This window comes from Lissotriton vulgaris, chromosome 9 (genome assembly GCF_964263255.1).
Source record: "Lissotriton vulgaris chromosome 9, aLisVul1.2, whole genome shotgun sequence".
Taxonomy (NCBI): Eukaryota; Metazoa; Chordata; class Amphibia; order Caudata; family Salamandridae; genus Lissotriton; species Lissotriton vulgaris.
In genome coordinates this window covers 158029750-158042392 of record NC_141697.1, presented here as the reverse complement: position 1 = coordinate 158042392, position 12643 = coordinate 158029750, and the positions used below count along the sequence as shown (strand labels likewise).

Sequence of the window (12643 nt, the reverse complement as noted above, 5' to 3'; positions counted from 1 at the left end):
GTGTGTAACTCCCTTGCCCTGACTTAGAGTGGTGGTCTCTGACTGACTTTGGCGCAAACCTTGGCCAGCCAGAGATCCCATTTCTAACAGTCGGCATATGTCACTGATCTTTTTTTTTACTGCTCTCTTGATTTCAAATCCTTGTGACTGATATTCTTCTCAACCCACTGTCACTGTGTCACTATGTCTCACTGTACCATGCTTTCTTGTCGCCAGACCATGTTGGCATGATGACTCCCTGTTCCATTGACTCCTGACACTTGACTCCATATCCTTCTGGGATTCTTATTTCTAGACCTTTGTTCATATTTATAGATTAATATGTGGATATTCCTGCCTCACATCTCTCTGTTCCATTGCTTTATACCTGTGTTTAAAGTTTATAAGCTGATTATCCGACTAGAGATTTAGTGGAGCCTGTGCACAATAGCCTGCCCCTTCAGAATGAGCATCCAGCCATAAGACAATATGTAGGCATGCAAGTCTCATCATGTGACCAGCTTGCAGCATTGTTGGAATACTATAGTCTGACGTTTAGTCAATTCACTGTAAGGTTAGATTTTTCTGTTCTGTAAAAAGGGGATCTTTCAAGTCATTACTTGCAGCGGTGATTATGATGATCTTTGTTGGTGCCTCCTTCAAGTCTTGTAGGGCCTCCCTGTGGGTAGAATTTATTTGGCCCACCCCACCCCAACATTCTTAATACATGACTTCTCGAGCATACCCATGCGGCACAATGATGCAGATCACAAACTGTATCTAAATAAGTCTGTGGTTTACGTAATACTATAGACTCCAGTGTCACCTTTTTGCTTTTGGTGTGTTGTGGATCTTTTCCCTTCTCTCTGACCCCTGATCACGTAGGATACTGTGGATGGAATCCGGAAATTGGTGGTGTTGTGAGAAAATGTCAGTGAAAGGTGAACAGCTACGGCTTATATTGTGTGGTCCTGGAGGGCCCATGTTGCTCCAGACTTACAGCATAGAACTGTTAACTGTTTGTATGGTCACTTTTGCCTCCTGGAACTTTCTGTCAATCACTTGTCAAATGGAAGAAGTTGCAGGTTAAGTACCAGGACTTCATTTAACGAAAAGCTGATCTGACCGGTATCAAGCAGTAAGCAAGAAATGCCGCTAGATGCTTAGACAATGCTAATGATGTTAGATACTAATTCCAAGATGTACTGGTATCCACAGATTTTTCATCCAGAAATAGGTCACGCGTCTGAAATGTAAGTGCTACAAATACCAAGATTATGTTGCCAGTAGTATCAAGCTGCTGTTGCATAATTATTTGTGTGGCATTTCAGTTGTGAATTGTTGAAGAATCAGAATAATGTGAAGTTCATGTATATTTTTTGTTGTTGTAAGAAGCAGTAAGTACTAGATAAACATCACAATGTTTTAGCATTTGAAATATTTTGCTGATGCACTTTACATTTTTTTCAGTAGATGCTACATCTTCAAATAAAACAGAAAACACGTTCACACCTTCTAAGACTATCCGGCCCTCATCGAGCCTACCGTTTTCCACTCCTGTTGATGGCACCGGAGAGTGTGTGGTGAGCAGCACTGACTGTAGCCCAGACACAGTTTTTTTAGAACAAGAAAATGATGGTGATGATGAACGGTCTCAGGATATTACAATGCACACCAACTCCCATCCCTCAAGTAATAAGACAGTAACCACAAGCAAAAAAGAAATTGAAATCGCCTCCAGAAAAACTACTAGCAGCAGCACCTTTGCAGAAATGCCTATCAAAAGTAGTACAAAATCTGGCATTTGCGGACAGATATTGTTTCCAAATAAGGAAAAAAAGATTTCTTCTGCTGAAGACAATGGCAGTGCTGATTTGTTTAAATCTCCCAGAGTTTATATACCAAGAAAACGGAAAACAAGTGTGGGTAGTAATAACTCTTCTAACGTAGCGCACACAGACAAAGTTGTTTCCAATTCCAAGAAACAGGTAAGCTTGTGAATTGCACTAGTGGCTTACCGTAATCTTTTCCTTCTGTACCAGAACGGAAATATGAAGGTAATTTGAGCCAGAAAGAACCTTATGTTTTAAATATATATTAATTGTGCCAATGTACATGATTGTGTATTTTTAGAGATCCTGGCTCATTTGGAATTGTTGAACTGAATTTAGTTACCATCTGTGTTAGAAAACATGAATATATCTTAGTATTTACTTTAAGTGATTTAATACCTATGAGTAAAGCAGGAATACCAAGAGAGCAGGCCCTAGTGACCTTAAAGAATTTAATTCAGTTGTGTACTCCTATTAGTACAAGTAGCCGGCCTCTGACCTCTATTCCTTCAGAAAAAGCAGTTCAATTCCAGCATCAGTTTGACAAGGGATCTTCCTTTTTACAGGTAACACACTGTGTTATGTCATGTGGATTTTTGTTGCGCCTTATCACCCATGAGGATATCCTGTCACTTTGCAGGTGTGTGGAGCAAGCTTCAGGAGCAAGGTCTTCAACTTCTTGCGAAATTCAGGAAGTGGTGAGGAGGTTCTAATGTGGTGTTGGAGGTCGTTCCATGCATTAAGACCAATGTAAGAGAGGGCATTACCTACTGATCGAATTTTGCCTTCATATGGCACATATGCTAGTGAGAGTCTGGCTGCCTTTTTGGTTGGTGGAACTGCACACTGCTGCTCAGGTGTGTTGTGTAGTGTTCTTTGTATGTGTGGGTAAGAAGCTTAAACTTTAGGCGCTTAGATATACAGAGCCAGTATAGTTCCTTTAGGTGTGGTTTGACATGAGACCAGTATGGGAGGTTGACAACTAGTATGGCTGCCTGCATTCTGGGTGATCTGAGGCCTCTGTGAGTTGGCTGGTGATTCCCACATAGAGAGTGTTCCCATTGTCCAGTCTTCTGATGATGAGGGTTTTGGCTGCGGTTTTCCTAGTTCGGCTGTGTAGCCGCTAGAATATCTTTGTTTGAGGCATGTGAGCTGTAGATCACATGCTTTGCATACTCCTGCCATCTAGTGTTAGGTCCGGATGTTTACAAGTTGTTTTTCTTTGAAAAAATGGTTTCCGGTTACGAGGTAAGGGGACTCCTCCTTTCGGTGATAGTGCGTAAGGGTATCGACTCTATTGTTAGATTGTTTTTTTCGCCATTAGGTTCGGACGTGAATTGCTGTGCTCCGGTTCGAAGCTGTTCTTTGGGATCCCCTCGGTGCGCAATTCTCTATACCCTTGTCGGTTTTGCTTCGTACGCGAATCCCACTTCTCCGCGTATTGTATCGGTCAAAGGAAAACTTAATTTAGATCGGAAGGTCGTGGGGCCTAACCGCGCCAGTCCACCCCGCAGTCGATGGATCTGACTCCATTCAAATTCTGCCCTCGGTGCCATGCATAGTATCTGTGCAACTTGTGCTTGTGTCCGCAGCACAAAGAAGAAGATTGCGACACATGCAGATCCTGTCGATCCAAGAAGACGCTCTGCGATCTTTGGGCTCAACGTTGTGAAATGCAGAGCCAAAACATCGAATACTTGCCGAACATCTTCGGTGAAGGATCCCAGCATGAAGAATTTGATGCACAAGGGACCAAAGGGGAACAGGAAGAGCAGCCCTTACCTAAATCGGACTCGGAGATCATAGAGGGCGTACCGCAGGGTCAAGGTTCCGTGAGTACTGAATAACCCTTGCCCCGAAATCCAATTCCAATTAAGCAAAAGGCTTCGATCCCGCCTCCAGGCTACAGTTGGCACCGAGACGATGTTTCCGATGCCCCGCCTCTTGGCTTGGACCTGAAACCCACTGTCAAGACTTCCGGATTGAGCCGTCCAAAGTCTGGCAGCCAGCAAAAACTTTGAGCGCAAAACCAAAGACTGCTTTGGAGCCGAAACCCTTGATGCCAAAAAGCACAGCCTCTCACAGCCTCTTAATGATGATGATGATGGAGACGATGGAGATATTAAGTTACCTGTAGATCCTTGGAAAGACTATACCATTGATCACCCTACAGATAAAGATCCAGACCTTTACCCTGCAAAGCCTTCCCATCCTGACCACAATGTAGGTTATTCAGAGTTGCTTGCCAGGGCTGCACAATATCATGGGATGCAACTACATAAAGAATCCCTAGAAGAGGATTTCTTGTCTCAAACTCTGTCTAGGACACACAGATCTAGTCAGACTCTTCCTATGCTCAAAGGCATAATGAGACATGCCAATGACATTTTTAAAGACCCTGTTCGTGCTTGTATTCTAACTCCCAGAATAGATAAAAAGTATAAGCCTGCTCCTTCTGATCCACTCTTTATTTACGGACTTTACCCCTAGACTCACTTGTTGTCTCCAGATAATTCACAAACCTCTGTCCCCCCCAACTCCAGACAAAGTGTCAAAATTAATAGACTCCTCTGGCAAAGGAATAGCTGTCCAGGCAGCAAATCATTGGGGCATTGCTAACACTCAGTCACTCTTAGCCAGGTACAATAAAGCCCACTGGGACGAGATGGAGCAATTGCTCCAATATCTCCCGGATAAGCACAAAGCTAAAGCACAGGATTTAGTAAAAGAAGGAAAACTCAACTCCAATTCCTCTATTAGATGTGCCTTAGATGCTGCCGACACTGCAGCTCGAGAGATTAGCACTAGTGTATTACTTAGAAGATACACCTGGTTGTGGATTTCCGGTTTCAAACCTGAAGTCCAGCAATTTATATTAAACACTCCATTTGATAAAGAACATCTTTTCGGCCCTAAAGTTGATCAGGCTGTAAGCAGGTTAACTTTTTGGACCAGGAGGCTGGATGAAGGCGACCAACGGCTGAACAGATACGTTGCATAGCTGGAGGACAACTGGGCACTGTCCGCTGATCTCCCCAAAGTCTGGGGCGGAGAATGCAGGGGTGCATTTTGGCGTTTGGTTTCCTTAGCTGGATCCGGTCAGCGGGACCCTTCGGACAGAGGCTGCAGGCGTCGAGGAGAGGTCTTGCAGAGGTCAACCACCGGTACAGACGTGGTCAGGATTGCTGGGGAGACGTCGCAGGGTAAGTGGTTCACTCAGGCGGTGGGCGTCGAGTGCAGAGTGGTGCAGTGTCGCAGATCCACCTGGATCCGGGACTGATGCTGGTTTCTTTGCTGGACAAATACGGTGTCCACAGGAGACTAAAGTCCTTGTTAAATACAGCACAGGCCTTCTGGGATTCTTGAGGTTGCTGGCTGCGGGCCATGCCGATTTCTGCAAGCAGGGTCGCTGGAGGAGGAGACAGGCTGGCAGGCCTGGGGCCAAGTCAGTTGTCGTCTTCTCCTTCACTGCTTGCAAGGCTCTTCGGTCCTCCTTCTTAGGTCGTTGAATCTGAAGAGGCAAGGTTCAGGGATTCCCCTAAATACTGTATTTAGAGTTGTTAAGGGATGTGTAGTTCGAGACCAATGAGTCGCTTCTCTAGGGTGTCTACACCCCTTCTATTATGCCACCCTCCAGTGGGAGTGGGGCATAGACCTCTTCCGGATTGGTTGAGTCCCCTCATCTTCAAGATGAAGGGGACTGAAATGCGTGCTTCACTTTGCCTCCCCCATCTGAGCGGTGGGGTTGGGGAAGGAAGGTACACCTCCCTTCCTGGCTAAGTTTTCCCAACGATTCTCCCGCCCAAAATGGAGGTAACAACCGGTGGGGACCAGTTGCTGATACCGGCAAAAGGCTGGGGTTTGCTAACAAAGGCGGCAGGTCTTTGAAGCTTCTCCTTCGTGGACCCTGCCCATCCTTGGAGAGAATGTATCACCTCTGCCCAGGATGGACTTTGTTTCAGGACCCGGAGAGCGGAGGCTCTCTACCCAGGGTCCAGACACCTGTTTGGTGGTGGCAGATGTCTGGTAGCCAGTCAGGAGCTACGCCAGGGCTGGCAGTTTTTCAGATGACACCTCTAAGATGCTCTCTGAGTGCATTTTACATTAAATCCCACACCGGCATCAGTTTGAGTTTAATATGCTGAGAAGTTTGTTACTAAACTTCCCAGTTTTCAGTGGAACCATTCTGGGGCTGTGGAGTTCATAATAACAAGGGACTTGTAGGTGCACCCCTCATCAGCCAGGTCAGATCTCCCCTCACCGTTCTTTATCTCACTTCGCCACCCCAGTTCAGACCCAGGGTGCTTGTTTCCAGTCCAGGGAAGACCTGGCTTGGCAGTTTGATCTTGACTGTTCCTATGAGACACAGGGTCAAGACTGATTTGCATATGGCGGGTTCTGAACTGGGGTGGTTAAGGTAGCTAAAGAATGATAATGGATTCAACCCAGATATGTGACTGGGGGTGAGTGTCTAAAAAGTTTCAGCGCTACATCCATCATCTTCTTGTGTTTGCTTTAGTGTAGTACTCCGTCATATCACCCTTTTAATTCCACACCTGAGCGGAGTTGCCTTATCTTGCCAAGGCAGGCTTTTTGCAATCATGCATAAAACTCCACCTCGTTTCCATTTCCAGGTACAGGCGACCTTCTGGTAAATCATCATTGTGGTCTGATAGGCTTATCAAGGAGTTCAGGAAAGGGCGTTTCAGGTCTTACCCGCCTGTTAAACCACCTCCAGTATTTTAGAAGCTAAACGCGCTTCTTTCTCTGCGACCTCCATTTGAGCCTGTTCACAAATGCAATCTGAAGTTCCTTTCTTGGAAAGTGGCTGTTCTCTTGGCCATCACGTCAGCTAGACGTATTTGCAAAATCCAGGCATTCACCATAAAAGAACCATATTTTCAGTTTCTGTCAGACAGAGTAATCCTTGGCACTAATCCTTCATTTATACCTAAAGTACCTTCAACTTATCACCTCATCAAGCTAATAGCTCTACTTACGTTTCTTCCTAATCCATTCTCGACAACGGAAAAAGCTTTCCATTCACTAGACATTAAGTGCCGTTTGAAATTTCATTTTCAAAGAAAAAAGGCTTTCGGCAAATCATCTCAATTGCTCATTTCTTTCTCTGCACCTAGAAAGGGATGAGCCTTGACAAAGGCTAGTATTGCTCGTTGGGTCACATTAACGATACCTTTCTGCTACGAAAAGGCTGCTCATCCACTGCCTGCAAAGGCACAGACTCACTTAACGAGAATGGTTGCAACCTCTTCAGCCCAGTTTGCTGGAGCATCTCTACCTGACATCTGCAGGGCAGCGCAACGCAACGCGGGCCACACTCACACATTCACGAATTGCTGCCTCAATGTTTGGAAAAAGGCGGCTATAATAGTCGGGCAAGCTGCACTAAGATGCCTCTTTGCATAAGGCATACAGCTACTAGCCTCCCTTGTTTGTGTTTCATTTTTCTATTTTCTCCTTGCATTTTGTATAACTTATTTTATATATCTTGTATTTAGTTTTGATACTGGTTACTTGTCAGTTTCAAGCATGTGAATCTATAAAAGATACAACACTGGAGAAAAAACAAATGACTGTGATTCTCCAGTATTGATATCTTTTATTGATTCAAATGTGACCCTCTCCTACCGTAATAGGCTCATCATACCTCTGTTCTATATTTACACTTGTGCTCGAAATCTGAGGGGGGAGGATACTCTGGGTCTCTGCTGTGATAGGCTGAATTGTGAATGCTTTAAAATGATGTTGAAAGGTTAATAAGACTTTTGGTTTTTCCTGTGGAGGGCTATGCTAATGTTTCAGTACTGATATTTTTGCTGTTACTGTGGGTCTCCCACCATGACGACTAGGAAGATTCAAGATGAATGTACAAAAGATATCAATACTGGAGAACCACAGTGTACAGTTAAGTAACGGATTTTCTTGGGTTATCTGTGAGGCCACCATGTTGTAAAGCGCTTACTGCTGTGAGATGAGCTTCGTTTCGCTCCCAGTAAAAGTCTTAAATGATCATGTTATCCAAATAGGTGCCTAACTTGATGATCAGTGTTTCAAAAGTGACAAAGCCCCTTGTAAGTTAGACGGCATAACTCAAATATGAAACAACATATTGGAGTAGAAAACGCATGTACCCTTTTGTGCAATCAAAAGCTGACCTTTATGCACCATTCCCAAACAAATCCAATAGATCATAGTCCAAGAGTGTGCAAGCTGTAGGCTAGGTATTTAATAAGCTAATTTCTTTGACACTGTTGGATTTCAGAATTTGTTCTAGAATTTAGGCCATCAACAGCAGGATACTACATATTCATTCCTTATATACTGTGTAAGTTTCTTTGCAATGCCTCCTTCAAGGCATTTGAAAAGATGATACTGCGTTTGTCTGAGAAATAGTGATGGGACCCTATGAATAGCATGCTTAGTTTCAGTAATACTTTCTGGTAGCTCAGAGATAAATGTTATGAGCAGAAATTGTTGATTGATCATGTGGCAGAGTATAGGGTTGCAACTCTCGTCATCATGCTTTGGTTTATCTGCAAAGTACACCATGTGGTCTTTGATGCCACCACCTGACAAGATTTGTATTATGCTTGTGGCTACATAGGCACGATTTACAAGTTCTACATATTGCACCCTCCCAATTGACAAAGAAATCTGTTTTCAGCCAAAGAGGACTATATCTCCCAACCGTGTGCCTCTGTTACAGTATGACTTCTTGTCAATTTGAGCCTGTTGGTGACAATCTCTTACCAAGTGTTGTATTGTGAATCCCTAGAGTTGTATAAGGCTGGCAGAAGTCATGAAGTTGATTATTTATTTATTTTGTAAAACAATTTTATTGATTTTTAAGCGCAATCAAATAGCAGTATGGCACATTTGACCAACTGTCCATGATACTTCAGAGTACATCTGCATTGATTGTATGTAAGTGAGCGCACCAGTCCTCGACAACAGCGTATAAACAATATAGTTGTGTACACAAGTAGATCTCAGTTCTAATCAATCTAACTGGTTCGTCCATTTGCCCAAGACCGTTGACCTTTGTACGCTTGGTTGAACATCCTGTGTGGCTAACAAATTCATGCCTTTTGGTTATGCTTGGGGCTTTAGACTGTGCCCATGTCGGGCAATGTCACGTTTGGCTACCGTGATGGCTGTCCCCAGGAATAGTTTGTCAGTTCGGGATCCATCTAGGCCGTCCATTACTCCCAGGATGAGGCGTAAGGGATCATGGTGAACCTGCCAGCCCAGGACGTGCGTGAGTTCGGACTCTATTGCAGCCCAATATGAGGCAAGGCGGGGGCAGGTCCAGGTCATGTGGTAAAAATGTGCCGGCTCCTGTCCACAGCGCGTGCGGTTCGGAGAGGGACATAGACCTGCCCTATAAAGGCGCTTTGGGATGAGATAGGCGGTGAGTAAGTAATATAGTTGGATTAGATAGTCTGGCTGAAGTTGTGATGGTTTTGGGGGCCATAATGGTGTCGCTCCAGTCCTCCTCCTCCTCCAGAGGGCCCAGCCATCCCTCCCACCGGATCCGGAGTAGAGTGAGTGTTATCAGGCCATTAGTAATAAGGGTACGGTATATCCTCCCTTTCCCAGGTTCCCCATCATGACCTGAGCCTCTAGTGGGCTAAACTCGGGGAGTGTTGTGCCTGTTGAGATGGGCATGCCGAGAGCATGACGCAGCTGCAGGTATTTATAAAATTGTGTGGCATGAAGGGTGTAACACTGCAGATCTTGAAACGTCTTAATGTGGTTGCCCATCCATACATCACCCAGGAGTGATATGCCAATGTAATCTGATCGCTTGAACCCAGTGAGTGCCGTCACTTCTCCCAACCACCCGCCCTGCCAGAGAGGTGTGTGCTGGCTCCTTTTTTGTGTCCCAACATGTGTGTCTTATTGCCGTACGCCAGGCCATCAGGACCGCCCTGGTTATCAATGGTATTGCTTTAGGTAATGGGCTACCATATAGGAATGCTTGGATTTGAGGGAACTCCATGTCCTAGACCTCGGTTCTGTAGGCCGGGTCAGACCAGCCCCTTGTGAACCAGTCGTTAAGGACGAGAAGTCTGTGGGTATGTAGTATAGGTGAAGATTGATCATGCCCATGCTGCCATCAAACGGTGGAATCCGACATTGGGATAGGGCAGTGCATGGTCTTGCCCCTCCCCACAGGAACCTCACGGCCACGCTATCTATCTCCCTGAACCAACTGCGTGGGAAGTTGAAGATGGTATTCTGGATTATATATAAGACGTGTGAAGGATCATCATTTTAAACATAGCCACTCTCCCAAGTGGGTTGAGAGGTAGGGTTGGCCAGCGCCTGAGATCCTCCTTGGTTTTTTACTAGTGGGGTAATGTTTAATGCCAATTCTAAGTATGGGAGCAGAGTGATCCATATCCCCAAATATGTGAAAGTTTGTAGACTGATGGCAATGGTTGATTGCCAGTCAAAGCATTCCCTGGAGAGATGAAGGGGCACCAGGGTTGATTTTGCCAGCTTGAGCCAGAGTTCTGAGACATTTTCAAAGGTTTGGAGGGCCCAGAGGCACCTAGGGCTGGAGCTGGCTGGGTCCGCCAAAAAAAGCAGGACATCGTTCTCATACAAGACGATTTTGTCAGTGTGGTGGCTCCCCCCGGCCCAGCCCTGGATCAAGTCATCCGACCGAACAAGGCACGCCAAGAGCTCCATTGCCATTGCCAGCGCAAATAGGAGGAGAGAGAGGGGGCAGCCCTGTCTTGTGCTTCTTTGAATCGGGACCGCCTCTGACAGGGCTTAATTGGTGAGCACTCTGGCTCTTGGGTTAGAGCAGAGGACCTGGACAAAACGTCTGAATTGTTGACTCAGGCCCACCGTCTTAAGAACGTCCTCCAGGTAGAGCCAGTCGACTGTGTCGAAGGCTTTTTCAAAGTTGACAAAGAGGAGCGTCAGGTAGGGTTTGAAAAGTCGACTGTGAGCAAGAGCCAGTTGGAGGCGCCTCAGGCAGTGCTTAGGCCTGCGCGCTGGCATGAAGCCACATTGGTCGGAGTGGACCAGTTTGTTAGGAGTGGACACAGACGTTGGGGCAGGACCATAGCATATATCTTTTCCTCAGTGTTGATTAAGGAAATTGGGCGGTAGTCCGCGCAGGATGATGAGGGCAGTTGGGTTTTGGGTATCACCACTAGGGTTGCTACATCTGTCTCAGGTGGGAAGGACTCCACCTCAGCAACATGTTAGTACAGATTTGAGAGGTGGGGGATTGTTAGACCTGGCACCATTGACGTGGGTCTCCCTTCCATTTTTGCTGTTGCCTCATGTGTTTTTGCTGATTTTAGATGCTGTGGGCACTGTGCCACTGCTATCCAGTGCCACAGTACAAGTGCTCCCTTCTGTAAATTGATGTACTAATCAGTGGTTCCATGTTGACACTCTGTAAAAAAAAATTTTTAAACGCGGGTACCTGTCTGCAAGGTCCGCGGGCCGCCAAGGAAGGCTTGCCGGGCCGCTGACGGCCCGCGGGCTGTACTACAAGTACCCGTGCCCTAGAACATTGCAGGAATGACTCAACAATTTTGAATAACAAAAAGAGACCTATTTTACTTTTTGCTGACGATTCTCCTCGTATGTAAATCTCCAATGGGCCTCCAAATTTTATTTGACACATTTTGAAAGTTTTGTAATTAATTCAAGAGGCTTAGAACTAAATATAAACAAAACTAAGTTTATGGTTTTTGGAAAGAGGATAAAGGTAAGTCGTAGTATTCATGCAGGGGATGAGGCCCTGGGCAGAATACATAGGTTTGATTATTTGGGGGTCAGACTTAAAGACAATTTAGGGTGGACAAACCAATTGGAGAAATCTAAATTAACTACTGAACATAGATCAAATGCTATTTTAAGGTTTTATAATTGAACTAATTTGAGTGCTATTTCCCCTGCTGTGGAAGTTTACTGAGCAACAGCCCAGGGAGCTGCTCTTTATGGGGCGGAGATATGGGGTTATGGTCATTTACAGCAGTTAACCACTGCTGAAACAGATTTTTTAGAAAGTTATTAGGTTTACGATTTAGTACCCCATTAATCCCCATGTACCTCGATGTCGGAATAAAAAAAGTTGCTAAACGGACTATCTTGAAAACTTCAGTATATTGGATCCAACTTTGGACTACACCAGAACTTGTAGTCTTTAAAGACTCACTTGTAGAGGTAATGAACCTTTAAGTAGCCAGGAAAATACCTTGGGCTCAATCCGTCTCTGGATAGTTTTCTAAACTCGGAATGCAGAACTTGTGGGATGAGCCCAATTCTATTTTAAAATCTGATATTGAACTACTTCAATTCAGGTATTGGGCTTATATAAATGATCAATCTGTTATGATTACCCACAATGGCCCTGCAACTATGACGTTCTTGGCCCATAAGCACTCCCCACTATTTGAAGAATTTCTAGATGTAATTTTTCCATCTTCAACTAGAAACTTGTATATAAGATTTTGCTATGGAATCTTACCACTGAGAATCCTTACAATCAAGAAACTGAAATTGGCCCCATTTGCGATTTGGCACCTGAAGATGAGAAGCATGTACTTTTTTTTGTAAGGAGTACTATTATATACACCATAAATGGCTAGTTCCCATCTGTCGTAGCATGGCCACAGGCAGCCACCTAGAAGCCTTTAGGATCCTGAAAAGTGATACTTCACAAAAAATAGTATTTGCTGTAAGTACTTTTCTAGAAGCAATGTGGCACAAGAGATCGAAAGTCTTAAAGATTTTGGAATGATGAGTCTCACTGGTTGATTTTTTTTTCCATTATGTATTGC

The 12643-nt window shown here is 44.8% G+C and overlaps 1 protein-coding gene across 4 annotated transcripts in view; it reads left to right on the top strand.

Moving 5' to 3' along the window:
- Positions 1–12643, top strand: part of MIS18BP1 (MIS18 binding protein 1) — a 679433-nt gene that overhangs the window by 88850 nt on the left and 577940 nt on the right. For 2 of the 4 annotated variants that reach the window (XM_086937270.1, XM_086937268.1), the window contains exon 4: positions 1453–1967. In XM_086937270.1, coding sequence (XP_086793396.1) covers positions 1453–1967 — 515 coding nt within the window. Of the gene's footprint in view, positions 1–1449; positions 1968–12643 lie in introns of all 4 variants that reach the window. The other 2 variants (XM_086937269.1, XM_086937267.1) reach the window with 1 other exon arrangement.